We start from the raw sequence: 17,164 nt of genomic DNA, 5'->3' as shown, positions 1-17,164 counted from the left end.
CTACTTGAATTTTATTGGACAGCACAATCAAGGAAGCTAGAATACCGGTCAGACGGGCTTTCAGCCATCACCCATGCCAAGAGCAGGACAGAGGTATGACGGGGAGACCGTGTATGGATGTTTGGGGGTGGGAGGAGTGGGTTAGACACTTGGACGTGCCGCCGTGTCGCTGTCAGTTCAGTGGTTCTGGCCCCAGACTCAAAGCAGCGATGGCGTCGCGTCGCGTGGGTTTCTGTCTGAGCGACAAGAAGCGCCGGAGGATGAACCTGGACGCCTTTTCACAGTTCTGTGCGTAAGTCCACGTAGAGAACTAACTTTTTTTTTTTTTTTACATTTTAAATCTGAATGAACTTTGCTGAATGTTGGAGCACGTGTAAAAATGTAAACAACTAAAAACGCACCTTCAGATCTTTTTAAATTATAGATTTTAATCGAACTTTAAAGGTGCACTATGTAGCATTTTTGGCTTGAACTCTATGGAGATGCTAATGTTTTACCAGGAATGTTCCACAGTATGACATTAATTTATCTACCTCAATGGAAACAACACTCACAGTAGAGGATAAATGTTAGCACTACAAACACCTAGGATTGAATAATGCAAAATAAACAATACCTTGAAATATTTTGGGCAAAGAAATAAAATCTTCATGGTGATGAGAAGGACTTTTAAAACTCAAAATTTCAATTTCAAGTGTTGAATATTGTCCAAAACATTAATTTAACACTCTCACTGTTTTCATTTCTGCTTACAGGGGCCATGGAATACAAGTAGTGGAGGTAAGGAGCTTTGATATCTAGATAAAATTAAATAAAATTGTTCATAATGATGTGGCTATTTGAAAATGAACAAAGTTTAATGCATTTAAAACACATTTATAATTTGTGTATTTTATATATTTACATTTGTAAGTGGATTCGTCACAAATGTCAAACACAGATGTGAGGAGTCTTTGCCCTCCATGTCACGGCCACCTGCAGCCACCTCCCATTGTACACTAAATAGATTCTCCTAAGAAAGGCTGTGTAATCTTACAATGAAGGTGACTGAAATTACTTAAAGAACTGGTTTAAAGATCCTTTATAATGCAAAATGGATTCTTGTGAGGTTTAAGCCATGTTATTATGTTGTTGCCTCATCGACAACATACCATTAGTTGTGTTTTGTTTCATTCACACATGACTGATTATTAATCTGTCTACATCTCTAAAGCTCACAATGCTCTGTTCAACCTTGTGATGTCATGAAGCAGTAGTTTTCAAGTCAGCAGCTACCTTTTACCTTCCTTTATTACCACATGACTTCACAAGTGGAGAGTTTGAGAGAAAAACTCAGCCTAAATATGCAGGATTTGCGTGTTAAACATGTGTGAATGAAATAAAACAAAATTCCATGTATGTTTGTGATGAGAAAACAACATTAAAACATAGATCAGAACTTAAAGGTTTTATTTTTCCAGATAAACCTGAGCCAACCTCTGGAGCCTCAGGGGCCTTTTGACATTATTGTTCACAAACTGTCTGATGTTATAGTGGAGGCCGAACATGACAACCAATCACAGCTGCTCCTCGCCAACTTCCAGGTAAAATACATAAAATACATTAACATTGCTAATAGTTAACATTAAGTACAATATTTATATAGTAGTATATGCAAATGAAAAATTGTGAATTAGAGGTTCTACTCATTAAAAAGCTGGGTATACTGTGAAAATATAACTTAATTAAACTGCTGAGGGATAACATCGGATTCATATGATTTAATGTAATCATAATTTTAACCAAGACATATGTATGAGGGTTAATGAGGAGTGTATTTAATAAAGTTTGACACTTGAACTCATGAAAAGATGAGGAAAGAGAAGGGGGACGATGAGAGGAGTGAGTGAAGGAGACAATGATTAGGAGACTGAAGGGGATGATGAGGACAGTGAAGGGAATGATGAGAGGATGAGGAGATTGAAGGGGATGATGAGAGGATGAGGAGAGAGGAGAGGATGAGGAGAGAGAAGGGGATGATAAAAGGATGAAGAGAATGAAAGGGATGAGGAGAGGATGAGAAGAGTAAAGGGGACGATGAAAGGATGAAGAGAATGAAAGGGATTAGGAGAGGATGAGAAGAGTGAAGGGAACAATGAATGGATGAAGAGAATGAAAGGGATGATGAGAGGATGAGGACAGAGAAGGGGAAGATGAGAAGATGGGGAGAGAAGGGGACGATGAGAGGATGAGGAGAGTGAAGGAGACAATGAGAGGATGAGGAGAGTGAAGGAGACAATGAGAGGATGATGAGAGTGAAGGGGATGATGAGAGGATGAGAAGAGTGAAGGGGTCGATGAGAGGATGAGAAGAGTGAAGGGGATGATGAGAGGATGAGAAGAGTGAAGGGGTCGATGAGAGGATGAGAAGAGTGAAGGGTACAATGAGCGGATGATAAGAGAGAAGGGGGACAATGAGATGAGAGGACGAGGAGAGTGAAGGGTTCGATGAGAGGATGAGAAGGAGACAATGAGATTATGAGGAGAGTGAAGGCCGATGATGAGTCGATGAGAAGAGTGAAGGGAACGATGAGAGGATGAGGAGAGTGAAGGAGAATGATGGTGAGCAGCAGGGAGGAGTATTTGGAGGGAGGTGATGAAGGTTGAGGAGCAGGTAAACTCTGGAGAAGCTTTAAGGCGGATGGGAGCGAATTTAGGTCTTACAAATCTTAAAAAATATACTCCCAATGTTTGGTTTCTAATGTTTCTTTGACAGAAGTACGTGTCAGCCCACCCTCACACTGTCATCCTGGACCCTCTACCCGCCATGACCCAGCTCCTTGACCGCTTCGCCTCGTATCGCATCATGAGCAAACTGCACAACTCACTCAGAGGTACACACTGTAGGACTGCTCAATGTATAACACAATGAGAATTACATTTATCTGGATTATAACTGTAACTAGATACTAATTTGAACACATATTAATACTTTTAATGGGTCTTTAGTACACAAAATTGACTCTTGTGAGCTTTAAGCCATGTTATAATGTTGTTACTTCCTCAAAAACATACTCAGAGTTGTGTTTTGCTTCATTCACACATATTTCAGTAATCTTGGTTTATTAGTTTGTCTGCATTTCCAAACTCTTCAGGTTAACAGCTCCCTTTTGTTGAGTAGAGATTGGCAATTCCAGGGCTGAAATGTTCCAACTGATTCTGGTGAAAGTGTATTGAGTTTAAAAACACCGTGGAGAATTTTCTATTTTTCTATTTGAGAGAAGATCTCAGCCTAAATTTGCAGGGTTTGTGTGTTATATGTGTAAATGAAACACAACTCCAGGTTTCAGATAAAGAGAAAGGGTAGGGCGTTTTACTAGGTCAGGGGGCTCCAACCTTTAGCTCGGGATATACCAGTAGCTCTCCACCACCTTCCAAGTAGCTCGCCAAGGGATTCAATTCTATGTATTGTGGATAAAAAGCAAAATTTGAATAATTACTGATTAACTAATTATAAATATATATTTTTGATGCCTAACTTGGTGCACCGATAAATGGATAATGGTTTACCCATCTAAGACTTGCCATGCTCTTATATTTACTCGGCTTCTTTGCGACTGCTGAAATTGGCTACATTCTGTTGAGACAACTCCAGGTATATTTTTGATAAGGAAACAACATTAACATAAATCAGAAAATAGTGTATATGGGTCCTTTAAGTCCTATTTAATTTACTTTCATTTGTCCAGACTGGCACATCTGCAGCCCTCCATACCTCGAGGTCCCCAGTGACTCCGACCTGTCGTCCATCCATCGAGCCGTGAAAGAGCACAGCCTCAGCTTTCCTCTTAGTCAGTTCACTCTGTCACGATTTCAGTTGTTTGTATTTTTACTTTATTTTATGTTTTGTTTTTGTTTTTTTTTCTCTCTCTTGATTATAGTTTGTAAAACAAGAGTGGCTCACGGTTCCCTTTCTCATGAGGTAAGTGGCACATACTTTTTACCAAATTTAATTCAAAGGTGCAGGTTTATTTTTTTCAGTGGAGTTTATTTATATCATTTTATTTATAAAATATATAAAGACATCAACAGTGTCATAATGTTAAATATACAACAAATGAATGAAAAGGAGCAGAAAGAAGAGTAATATTATATATTATATAATATTATCTGCCTCCATTTCTAGACAACTCTTTAACACTTTGAAATGAAATGTATTGACATGTTTTAATCACTGACTTTAACTTTACTTTATGAAGATTTTATGTATTTCTTAAATGACAATATTCTTCTCAGTCCTTTGATTTCTCTGTCAAGACTATTTCATAAATGAACTCCTTTCACAGCAATACTTATCACCTGAGATGTTTGATATAGGATTAAATTTACCTATTTTACATTTATTCAGTTACAGGTATTGTTCAAAAATACTTGCTATGAACATGCTTTCTATGAAAGGGCTTGCCTCTCCACAGTTCTGACCTGTAACTTGGCTTGTTGGCCTAACCTCTGGTCTGTACTGAAATCGATTAGTTTAATGCTATACTGTTTCACATTTCAGGCTGAGCAATAATCTATCTCCGTTGATAGACACCAGAAAGTGTTGATTTAGTTGGAAATACAACAGGTGAGATGATGTGTGCTGTTAAACAAGTCTCACACACATAAAACTACAGTCACAAGACAGATAGCATCAGCAAACAGTTTTTCAGTTACTCTTACCTTTATGTTGAAAAGCAATCTCCTAAACAGAAACAAGAACACTCATATTGATCACAGGTTCCTGAAAATGTGCTGTTTAAATCCATTTTGTATTTACTGCATGCATTATAATACACCCCCAGTGTGATATCACTGCAAAGTATCAATTGGAAATGTTCTTCTCTCACAAACAAAACATTATGCCATTTAATCGCATCTGTCTCATGTTTCTCTCTCTCAGATGTCCCTGATCTTCAGTGAGGGGGGGCTGGCTGATGTTCACCCTCCCTGTATCCTGCAGAGTTTTGTGAACCACGGAGCTGTTCTACACAAAGTGTTTGTGATCGGAGAAAGGCACTTCTGTGTGGAGAGACCCTCACTCAAGAACTTCCCCTCTGGGCCCTGTGGTCAGTCTCACACACTCTTATTTTTTTTACTAGAAATGTTATGTTGTGGAATCGTCAACACAAAGCAATGACATCAACATGAACTGAGGCAAAGAGTAACGTACAAATCCTACCTTTTATACTGCACTGTTTATGTCGAGTTAACCCAACCGTTATCTTAATTAAAGAGCCATTAAACTCTCATAAGCAAAATCTTATGGGAGTTTAAAATATATCCTCCAGAGTGGGCAGTTCCCAGCAGGTTTGGGAGAGCAGGTGTGGGGCAGGCTCTGGAGAGATGATTGACAGCCAAGTGACAGCCACAACAATCCAACATGGCATGGACTGGTGCACTCCGGACTTTGGAACATAGTGGACATTTGTGCCAGGGCTAAGCTTGTTACGTAATAACCTGCATCTGACTCATTTGTGGCTGTTAGTCTAACCCGAAAATTCAAATGTCCTGGCCGTAGTTGACCCTAAAGAGGCAGTGACAGACACGACTTTTGACCCTAAAGTCTGATTTTTAACAAATATGCACTAAAATTCCAAAATAAGGCCAGGGATAGGTATATATTTTTTATTTTAAACCCATTTTTACACCTGATCAGTAGAAAAAAGTGATTTTGGTGTTTACTGGCCCTTTAAAAACAACATGGACTTAAGTAGGTTATGATGTTATCTAAAACCCATCATCAGCAGACTCAAATACACAATTTCACATTGATATGTAATTTTTTTTTCATACCAAGGTTGTTGTTATTTTTTTACAGACAGAAAAACAATATTCTTCAACAGCCAGCAAGTGTCCAAACCAGAGTCCAGCTCAGACCTGAATGCAGTAAGTACATTTAAGACACATGTTGATATATTTTATTTTGTCAGTCCTATAGATTTTATTTTATTTTTGTCTTTTTACTTACTTGTACATATACATATACATTTGTATAATTACAGTGCCTTACTTGACACCAGTCTCTTGCTATAATTTATTGCTACTTATTTAGAAGTTTTATTCCCATTTTTACTTTTTTTAAAACTCTTTGTTATTGTAATAGGCTCTATTCATGTTTACATCACAAACCAGGAAGACGTTTGGAAATATGAGATGACAACCTTTGGGCTCTGTTCGCAACAACATCTCGGAAAAATGAGAAAATGGTCCAGTATTCTTCCCCATCTCCATGACATTGTAGAGTTCAGTTATGTTCGGCAAGTCAACAGTTATAACCATACCTCAGTTTTCGTCATTTCTCCACTGACACACAACTCCGAGCGCACTGGGTACATGCGATTAGAAGAGATGAGACGTCAAAGTGAAGATGATTCCCAACAGCACATAAGTATGCAGTCTTCGTTTTACCGCTGATCACATTTATTTCAGTGGGTTTTATCACAGTTGGTCGGCTAGTCCAGTGTTAGTAACTACTATACACCATAAATTGTCATTGCATATTTCTAAATGTCTTCCTGGTTTGTAAAATAAGCATGAATAGAGCCAATACAATAATTTCTCTTTTGGATCAATAAATTCTCAGTCTAAATTAAAGATTATAGATTAGCTTTGTTATTATTACTTTGTTATTTTTACTACACTAAAACAATGTATACACTAAAACTAAACTAATATTTAATCTCTGTATTTGTTCTGTAGCTGGATGAGAAGATGCCGTTGCTGCCCACGCCCAGCTCTGAGGCGCTGGCTGCCCTGGTGAAGGAGCTCAGGGCTCAGCTGGAGATGGCTCTGTTCGGGGTGGATGTGATAGTGAACATCCACACTCACACCATGACTGTCATAGACCTTAATATATTCCCAGGTAAAGGGTCTATTGAAAGTGTATGGAGTTTAAAAACACAGTGGAATTTGAAAAGAATAACAGTGTTTGTGTGTTTAACATGTGTGAATGAAACATAACACAACTCCAGGTCTGTTTGTGATGAGGAAACATTATAACTAAGATCAGAAAATAGAGTAATGTGGGCCTTTTAACACTAACTATTCTTGTTCTATTCTTGTGTTGAAAATTACATCCTATTGTTGGAAAAATACACTTTTTCTTATCAATTGGTATTGAGTATATGGTCTTGAAATACTTTTCCCAGGTAAAACACTATGAGTTATTGGACAAGAGATTGGTTGTGGCCAGAAAGGCTACAGAAATATTTGTTCCCCATCTCATCTATTTAGAGAATGTCACACTTCATCTTAGAGCTCAGCTAGTTTTATTACAATTTCCAGTTGTTGAATGCCCCCCTAATCTCAGTAAAGACATAAAGAAGCATAAAAAATGTGTGTTTTGAGTAAACTGTTTATAGATCCTATTTCGTATAAAATCTATGAGCTCAGTAAATTGGTTAGTAGAGAAAGAGAAAGAGAAACTTTATTGATCCTAAGGGAAATTCAAGTTTTGCCGCTTCTCAGATGCCTGTGTGTCTCAAAGGTCTCAGTGCAGTTTAACAGGAAGACTGGTCAGGTAGGGTCAGCAGATCTGTGTCTGGACAAACTGAGAAGAAGAAGTATCAAAAGTGTCTCTCCTCTGTGTCTCGCAGCATTACAGCAGCCTCTAGGGGGAGCCAGGTGAACAGTATTGTATAGTAGTCCTAGTTAAGTTCCTTTATACCAGGGGTCATCAAACTAAGGCCCACGGGCTGACTCTGGCCCACCACGCCCCTTTGACCGGCCCTCCAGACCCTCAGCCCCCCACCACTTGAACTGGCCCTATGAGGCAGTCCTCAAAAGTTCTCATTTTTTATTACTTTTTGGCAAATAATAGTACATCTGCATTTTATTGATTTATTGGTGATATTTATATGAAGTATTTATATTTATATTTAATTGCACTACAGAAAGTTGCTTGTGTGTTTGATTTTTGCTGTTTGATCTCGAGCTTGTCAGGTGACGAAAATTTGGCAGCAAAATCAGCGGCAAATGTAAATATGTCATATAATTATTTAAGGACAGCAAAATGGCGAGTGTACGAAAAGTTGACAGAGAGTGCCGAGTTTTCAAAGAACAGTGGATGGCCGATTATTTTCTTTTTTGTTCAGTGTAAGGACTGTGCACTTTGTCTGATTTGTAAAGAAAGTGTGGCGGTTTTCAAAGAATATAATCTGCATCGTCACTACAAAACCTACCACAAAGAGTATGCTAGCTGGCAAGAGCAAACGAGAGAAGATAGGAAGGCGGACTTGTTTGCTCAACAGCATGTATTCTTTCATCGGCCTACCCGACCACAGCCCCCGATGACAGTCAGGAGCGATAATGTGGCCCCCAGAGAAAAAAGTTTGGTGACCCCTGCTATATTTATTACACTTTCACAACTTTTTGAGGTAATCATCCGATGCAGTGTCTGATCCATACTTTGAGAAACAATCCTGTTCTAATTTCTGTGTAAATAACAAAATGGACATATGTTTGTTATGTGTAGGTTATGAAGGCGTGCCCCAGTTCTTCTCATCTTTACTGGACCACATTAAGACTTTGCTGGACAGTGGACCCTCTGACCCTCAGGTGACCACCTCCAACGAGTCCTCTATTACCAACAGCATTTAACTGCACAGTGTTTAATATAGGACAAACTCTATTCACTTTATTTAAACAAAGCTATTCTCTGCTTCTGAGTAGAAATTATGCATTAGAAAAAGCTTTGTCAATGATTTCAGCTTCTGCTGTTTACTTTACTTTGGGTTATACTACAGTAAAAATGTAAATAATCGGAATGATATTGTGGAAAAAATTGCTTATGGGTGTAAGCTTGGTTTTAATTATATTCTATCCATGCTAAGATTAAACTGAATGTGAAAATAATGTAATTTTAAAATGAAATCAAAATGAAGTTGTATCTTTTCTCTGTATCCTTATTTGTTGACAAAAGCGTATACCGCCTACAGCTCTCTGATTGGCCAGTATTGGTGTTTGTTTGTTCACTTTTGTAATTCATCTCATTGTGTTTTTATTTTCTCCAGTCCAACATAAAAATAATGGTTTCTAATGCGCCAGTAACTCACATTTTGACAATATTCTAGTCTTACCATATGTTATTCTGTATGTCACAAGATCTTGACTGTGTATTTGAAACATGAGCTCTATACAATGCACTTTATTTAGCAAAAAAAAGTGTCTGAATAAAAGAAAATATCAAATCATATGCATTGTCTTCACAAATACTGAGCATTCATACATTTTCAAAGTGCACATCAGTAGCTTGTCCAGTAGAGGGCGCCGTTGGATTATATCATTTTCTAAGGTAAGTATAAACAAAAATGACACCAGTTAGCAATGGAATTCTTGTTGATCGAGTGTAACTGTATTATAATTTTGACAACATTGATGGAAAAACAAAAGTGCCTATTCATCATTATTAAAAAAAAAAAAAAATGAGCCAAATTTGCAGTATGTAGTATAAATTAGGAATGAGCACAATAAAGGACTACCCATGTTTTTAGAGATAAAGTTGTACAGATTGGGAAAGTTTGGACACATACAGAGAAGGTATTGTGAATATATTGGTTGAAGGACACCGAGATTTGAGTAACCAGGAAACAGGAGGCCTATTGTCACCAGCATAACTGTAGGCACTGCTCTGTCTGGGGCCTGTTAGACTTGAATATGGGTATGATTTTAACACAATCTGAACAGAAAAAGATACACCTGGGGCTGCTAAACAAGTTCCTCTCAAATAACGTTGCAAGATAGTAAGCATGAGCCAGCACCTCACCAAACTCTCACCTTTTTTTTGAAAAATCAAACCCTGTAAACCGGACTATAAAAGCTTGTACTGATCACAGGCTCCTGAAGATGTGTTTAAAGGTGTACTATGCAACTTTTCTACCTACATTTACTGGACTCCAAGGAGATATTGTTGCATCTCCTGAAATTTTGAACTGTATGCTATGAGACATTTATTAAAAACAGGTTTTTATCTTACTAAAAAGTCCTTGGAAAAGTGTATTCTAAGTGTGACTGGGTCGCCTCCCCACCGATCTGAGCTGTAACTTGGCTTGGTTGTGTCAGCTACTTGTGACCATGGAAATAGATGAGTATAATGCAAACTGTGCAACATTCCAGGCAATGCTATAATATCTCCACAGAAACAATCAATTTTGTATTTTTTACAGTTTCTATTTTCAGATGATCTTAATTTTTTATTTTTATTTTTATTTTTTGACAATGTTAAAGGGACAGTTCGAAATGTTGGCTATAGGGCCTCATTTCCTAGTTATCCAGAGAAGTGTGTTGGAGATTTTTTTAAATATTATACCCAGTCCTTGTATTTGCAGAGGTCACTGGTGCTAGACTAGTGCATGTCAATGGCCATAGTTCTCCTGCCACTAAAAACAGTCTTACCCACTCCACAAAACACCTGAAGCAAATCTATTATTACGCCAGACTGTCAATGTAAATGTCAGTGTTGATAGAATAATTTTAGACTTAAAAACCAACCTTGCGTTTGAAGGATTTATGTCTGAGCAGCAGCAGCGAATTGTACTTCCTGATAGAAAGCTTGGCAGTGGCTGACTGATATATGAGAAAATAGTCCCTCAACATGTGACAATTCATGCGATGCAAGGTTAGTTTTATTTATTTTTTTAAAATATTCAATTGGCACAGACATTCACATCTTCAGTTTGGCATAATAATAGATTTGTTTTGGGTGTTTTGTGGAGTGGGTAAGACTGTTTTTACTGGCAGGCTAACTATGGCCATTGACATGCACTAGCCTAGCACCAGAGACCTCTGCAAATACAAGGACTGGATGGAATATTTAAAAAAGTGTCTCCACACTTCTCCAACATTCTGGCTAAGTCGGAAATGAGGTCCTATGTCAAATTCCAGACTGTCCCTTTAATGCTAATGTCTGCATTGTGTCACCATGATAACCTTGAACTTTCCCTATAAAGATACACGCAGAACACCCTCAGCATGCTGTCAGTATTAAGTATAAATATCAAACATTTAAAGGACTGTTCACTTTTGAATTGCTATAATATTGTCTAAAAATCACAAGAGGGATATTTCCCAAAAAATCTCAATCTATATTTTAATCTATTTATCCAAACTGTAATTCAGAGGATATGGTCTGAATGATGTAGATTATTGCCGAACCTAGCCTCTTGACATAAGGACCCAGAGACATATGTGGCAAATCAGTTATCATAGAGCGTGGACTTGATTGCTTTGACCTCTTCACTATAAAGACATGTCTATTTTTAGCCCTGGACACAGCTGTTCCTACGGCAACAAATGACCACCTTCAAAAGACGCTCGGACTGCAATTACAGTTGTTTTTACAGAAGAACGTGCTGTACTATAGAGAACCATATTCATAAAGTTATTCAATATTTATAACTGAAGAATAATTTTTCACAAGAATATTAAAGGTGCACTGTGTAACTTTTCTGGTAGAGGGTCCAGCACTTGCTCATTGTTGTTTGTTTCTGAAATGTTCTACAATGTGGCATTTAATTTAACTATATCCATGGAGGTTAAGTCACCAGGTCAAGTTACAGGTCAGATCTGTGGACAAGTGGAACTCCTCACAGTCAAAAGGCCTATTTTTGCCATAGTTTTGAGACGTAAAAATATCTGTAAATGAATAAATGCAAGATATGTTTGTTTAATGCCATACTGTGGAACGTACCAGGCAAAGCAATAACATCACCATGGAGACAAGCAGATGGCAGGCTCTCCACCAGAAAATTTACACCGTGCACCTTTAAACCTTGGTGTTTGTTTTTATTTTGTGTGTGTGTGTGTGTGTCTGTCTCTGTCTCACAAACATGTGAATGAACCAAAACACAACTCCAGGTGTGTGTTTGAGGACGTCCTGTTACGGTTTTAACTTTCATCCATCAGTGACTCATTATCATGGGTTTTTCTTACTTAAAACATACATTGTTACTGTGAGTGAGCTCGCCTCTCCATTGATCTGACATGTAACTTAACCCCATGGCGTCAGTTATAAATAAATAATGTAATGTCGTACTGTGGAACATTCCAGGTAACATCTCAGTGGAGAGAAGCTGGTGACAGTGCACCTTTAGAGAGGGTTTTTCACTTCTCTGGGCCATCATTTGTTAAAAGGCATATTTAGGCTGAGTTTTGTCTCAAACACAAAACACTCTGTCATGTGGTGATACAGGAAGTGCCTCACTGTGTTTTTAATCTCTGTACACTTTCACAAAAATCGTTGGATCATTATTTTGGTTTTCTGAAAGTTAAAACAAATCTTTACTGAGGAATTCTAAACTGAACATTGAACAAGTGAACTAAGAATGTTCAGTGGTTAATATTTGTACGTTGAACCTCTGCAAAAACATAAACAGAAGTGAGTCTCATACATGTTCAACTCAGTGTGTCTCCTATGAACAAGCACGAAGATCAGGACATGAACCTTTCAGATGACTGGACCACTGAGACAGAGACACAGAGAGACAGAGACACAGAGAGACAGAAACACAGAGAGACACAGACACAGAGACACAGAGAGACAGAGACACAGAGACACAGAGAGAAGCACAGAGAGACAGAAACACAGAGAGACAGAGACACAGACACAGAGAAACAGAGAGAAGCACAGAGAGACAGAAACGTTGAGAGACAGAGAGACAGAGAGAGAGACACATACACAGACAGAAGAGAGACAGAGAGAGAAGCAGAAAGAAACACTCTGATCAATAAAGAATAACACAGTCGATGAAAAACTAGGAAATTGTAAAAATCACTTCATTGACCAAAAAGGCAGCAACAGACAGACTTCATATAATAACAGGAGCAACACTGTTTTGTTTTCAATCATTTAACTAATAATTAAAATATTTAACTAATAATTAAAACATTTAACTAATAAGTCATTCACTATTTTGCTCATCCACAGCAGTTATTATTAGGGCTGAACAAACAAGTGAACGATCAGGATATATATATATATAAAACATGTTTATATATATTTACATGTTAAACAGCTATGCCCTGCAAGTGATCAGATACACTGCAGGTATCATAAGCTGGCCAAAGGAGGCGATACAGACCACAGATGTTAAGACACGAAAGCTCCTGACCATGCATGGAGGGTTCCAGCACCCTGAGACTGTACGCAAGCCGGAAGGACGGAGGCCGAGGACTAGTGAGTGTGGGAACCACTGTCCAGGATGAAACATCCAAGCTCCTTGAGTACATCAAGGACAAGGCCCCGCAGGATGAGGTGCTCAGAGAATGTCTCAGACAGTGGGGTCCAGAGGAAGAGGTGCTGGAGGGACCATCATGGCAGGACAAGCCCCTACATGGGGCGTACCACCAGAACATAACAGAAGTGGCTGATATCTGAATAAAAATAGTTAATTAATAACACCAATATGAAGACAATTTTACAATCACAGTTATGGCCAGATTCAGGACTATTCAAATTTCAGTGTTATCCCAGGCACATTTCTGATGATGCAACAACATTATAACTTTGCTAGAACTTGGGTTGGGTAATAAAGTTTGGGTGTATTTGAAGTACATGACCAGTGGCCTGTGCTACACCACCAGGAGAGACACAGATTCTGCTGTAGAATAAATCGTAATAATCCAAGAGTAAAAGAGAAAAGACACGAGGCTGAAGTTCTGACGCAGGAGAAGTTTATTTCCATGAGCACAGGACTCGACACATTGTGACAGAAGCAGCAGTAGCTCATATTTCCTCATTCAAACCACAGACTGTATAAAGAAGTGCACTAAGAGAGTGTGACGCCACCCACAGCGTTCAGCTCCAGTCAAATGAAGCTCACCGAGGCTTGCAGTTACAGGGGTGAGTTTGGAGCAGGTTAAGATTAGGAATTTATTTACAGGCAAAATAGCAAAATAAAAACTCCATGATCATGTAGAGATGGTTTTAAGACCAAAAAAACAAGGCTCACAGCAGCAGTAACACAGAGAGGAGGGACAGTTTTTCAATCTAAAATCAACTGGAGTCAGAGTCGATGGAGCCGGAAATGCGCCCATGATCACTTCCTGTTTGTCCATTTATGTCAATTTATATATATCATGAATCTATTCAAATAACTGGATAGGGTATTGCTCCTTGTAGCTGCCTCCAGTTGACGTAGTGACATTCACTGGAACTTCAGTGGAAAAAAATCCTCTGGGCTGAGAGAGAATTTTACTCATAGAGGTAAAGTAATCACAAACTGCTCGTGTTCGGCTGACAGGGACCTACACCTTTCAAAAATGTCAGATTTGTTGGTGAGTTTTACTTATATTTAGATCATAAACTTTTTCTCAGTCCAAAACCCTTCAGTTGTCTTAAAAAACGTTTTATAATCCTTGGCTCCGGCTCCGCTCTAGCTCCTCTCGCTCTGATTGGGCAAAGCTATCATGTGATACACGAGCCCGCACTCCGTGCGCTCACATGCATTTGCGTGTGCCTGCGGGAGAAAAGACACTGCTGCACATGCTCAGTCGGCCCACAGCCACCGGAAGTACCTCACCGGGCTAAAGGAGAATCTGGAATCACGCACCATTGAGCTCGATCCATTGACTTGAATGGGCGGCCATTTTGAAAACCCCGGGGCTTGATATATACACAGTCTATGATTCAAAGTAAGTCTTTATTTCTATAGCGCTTTTCACAGACATATGTCACAAAGTCACTTTACAGAACATTTATAGATTCATTCTTCTTTTTCTCCACACCCAGTGATGGTAAGCTACTATTGTAGCCACAGCTGCCCTGGGACAGACTGACGGAAGCGCGGCTCCCATGCCAATCGGCGCCGTCGGTCCCTCCGACCACCACCATCACTCACACACACACACCACTTTCATACTAGGCAATGTGGGTGAACTGTCTTGCCTAAGGACACAACGTGCACTGACAGATAAGTGAAGGGACGTTTGAATCACCCTCTGTGTGTGCGTGTGTGTGTGTGTGTGTGTGTGTGTGTGTGTGTGTGTGTGTGTGTGTGTGTGTGTGTGTGTGTGTGTGTGTGTGTGTGTGTGTGTGTGTGTGTGTGTGTGTGTGTGTGTGTGTGTGTGTGTGGGTGTATGTGTGTGTGTGGTACCAGCTACTAGTTCTACTTCGTTGTTCACAAAATCTGTGAAATAAAAGTCTCAAAATGAGGAAGGTTTGAGGCTGAATGTTTATTCATATTTGATCAGCGAATGAAGCTGTAGCTTTAGGCCGGAGCCAGATTCACTGCTGGCCCTCAGACCTGGTCCTTTTGGGAGAGCTCCGAGAAGTCAGGTTAATCCGGTCCTCCTGAGCTCTCTTTCCTGTGGATACAGGCTGATGATGGGGCCCTGGAGAGCTCGGTGGCCCTGGTGGCCGTGGGGAATCTGGTGCCGTTGTTGAGCCTGTCGCCATTGTTGAGCTCGGTGGCCCTGGTGGCCGTAGGGAACCTGGTGCCGTTGTTGAGCCTGTCGCCATTGTTGAGCTCGGTGGCCCTGGTGGCCGTAGGGAACCTGGTGCCGTTGTTGAGCCTGTCGCCATTGTTGAGCTCGGTGGCCCTGGTGGCCGTGGGGAATCTGGTGCCGTTGTTGAGCCTGTTGCCATTGTTGAGCTCGGTGGCCCTGGTGGGTGCTGATCTTGGGACTGGAGCTCCTGTGTTTTTTGCTCACAGACGCCTGCTCCTCGCGTTTGCGTTTTAGCCCAGAAGTTTGTCCTCTTGAGGCTACCATAGTGGGAGGAGCCTTAGAGGGCGGGGCGGGGTCTTGAGCACTTTGACTCACTTTGGACAGAAGCCAGTGGCTCTGCATCACACTGAAAGACAAGACACAAACACAGTTAGTGATTTAAAGGAGAAATGCTGCCCCCGTGTCTGTGTACACTGGTGTATGTAGTATGTAGTATGTAGTATGTAGTATTTCTGTGGTGTAAAGTGCTTTGAGCGCCTGGAAGGTAAAAATGTGACCATTTAATAGTCTTTATGCCACTGCTGCTCAGGTTTTGGAGGTAATGCATGTCTCCTCTCTTCTTTCTGCAGTGTGAAGTTTGAAACAGACATCTTCTGGTTGGTGGGCGACCACTCAACCTACTGCACCGCTGCCTCCACCCTTCTAAAGTTCTTCTGCTCATTCGTTTCCATTGACATATAGTGACGTGTGTGTGAGGGGACAGTGGGTACTCACTAGGCGCCGCTGAGGTGGCTCATGGTGAGGAAGGGGTGCTCGAGCACTTCCTTGGGGCTGATCCTCGTCTCTGGGTTGAGGTCCAGCATACGTATGAGCAGGTTGACAAAGACGGCCCGGTCGTGCTTCTCTGTGGGGGTACAGGAGGCCAGAGGGCCCCGGGGGTCTCTCTGAAACACACACACACACACAAAGGGTCACATCTGCACCTGTGGCTCTACTTTACAATGTTACAATCACAAGTGTGACATCAACTGCCCCAACCATATGTGAGCTGAATCTATCAACACAACTGTGGCTGGAGGTGGGGATGTACCTTGCTCAGGAGCACTACAACACTAGTGTGAAGCAGCAGCACTTGAGTCGGTGGCCAACACCTCTTTTGTTTTTCAAAACCCTAACACACGACTTTGAGACAGTTTAGGACTCAACCTGTGCCCTGAGTAAAAATGAGGTGTGCTCTCACCTTGTGGATGTTCTCCAGACGTGTGACCCTGCGAGTGGACAACAAACCACTCTGAAACAGGAGCACACAATTACATATATATATATATATATATATATATATATATATATATATATATATATATATATATATATCACACACACACAGAGTGATGACACGTATAGCAGTGAACAGAAGGAGCTGGACGTACCTTATATGTCCACTTGTCTCTGTCCTGGGAGTGGCTGTGTAGAACATTTTGGTCCGGAGACCCTGGTCCAGACAGGACTTGTGAGGGTGTCCCACAGTCTCCACAATGAGCCTCATCATGTCCCGCTCGTCTCTAGCCTGAAACAGAGGAACTCCCAAGAACATCTCAGCGGCAATGCAGCCCACGGACCACATGTCTATGGCCCCATTGACAGGGGCCCGGAGGAGGCTCTCTGGAGCTCTGCACACACACATTATTGACAAATGAACAAATGATTTCAAACCACAGTTTAAAATACTTTGATTATAGCGAGAACATACAGGAGTATGCTAC

General features: G+C 40.3%; 2 protein-coding genes across 2 annotated transcripts in view; both read left to right on the top strand.

Moving 5' to 3' along the window:
- The first annotated feature begins 95 nt into the window (after positions 1-95).
- LOC110153603 (inositol-tetrakisphosphate 1-kinase-like) lies at positions 96-9,211 on the top strand. The gene is made up of 10 exons (XM_020917513.2): positions 96-292; positions 756-780; positions 1,461-1,583; positions 2,755-2,872; positions 3,728-3,829; positions 3,920-3,960; positions 4,921-5,086; positions 5,839-5,906; positions 6,720-6,882; positions 8,494-9,211. Exons 1-10 carry the CDS (start codon positions 96-98, stop codon positions 8,616-8,618), a joined length of 1,128 nt encoding a protein of 375 aa, XP_020773172.1. The 3' UTR covers positions 8,619-9,211.
- A 1,727-nt stretch (positions 9,212-10,938) lies between these two features.
- Positions 10,939-17,164, top strand: part of LOC110161939 (alkaline phosphatase-like) — a 23,204-nt gene continuing 16,978 nt past the window's right edge. The window contains exons 1-3 of the mRNA XM_055147857.1: positions 10,939-10,993; positions 11,280-11,377; positions 15,333-15,620. Of these exons, the coding sequence (XP_055003832.1) occupies positions 10,939-10,993; positions 11,280-11,377; positions 15,333-15,620 (441 nt within the window). The remainder of the gene's footprint in view (positions 10,994-11,279; positions 11,378-15,332; positions 15,621-17,164) is intronic.

Source organism: Boleophthalmus pectinirostris, unplaced genomic scaffold (assembly GCF_026225935.1).
Source record: "Boleophthalmus pectinirostris isolate CB_2022bp ecotype Guang Dong unplaced genomic scaffold, ASM2622593v1 HiC_scaffold_9, whole genome shotgun sequence".
Classification (NCBI taxonomy): Eukaryota; Metazoa; Chordata; class Actinopteri; order Gobiiformes; family Gobiidae; genus Boleophthalmus; species Boleophthalmus pectinirostris.
The sequence above is the reverse complement of the archived record's forward strand: the minus strand, read 5'-3'. Positions and strand labels throughout refer to the sequence as shown.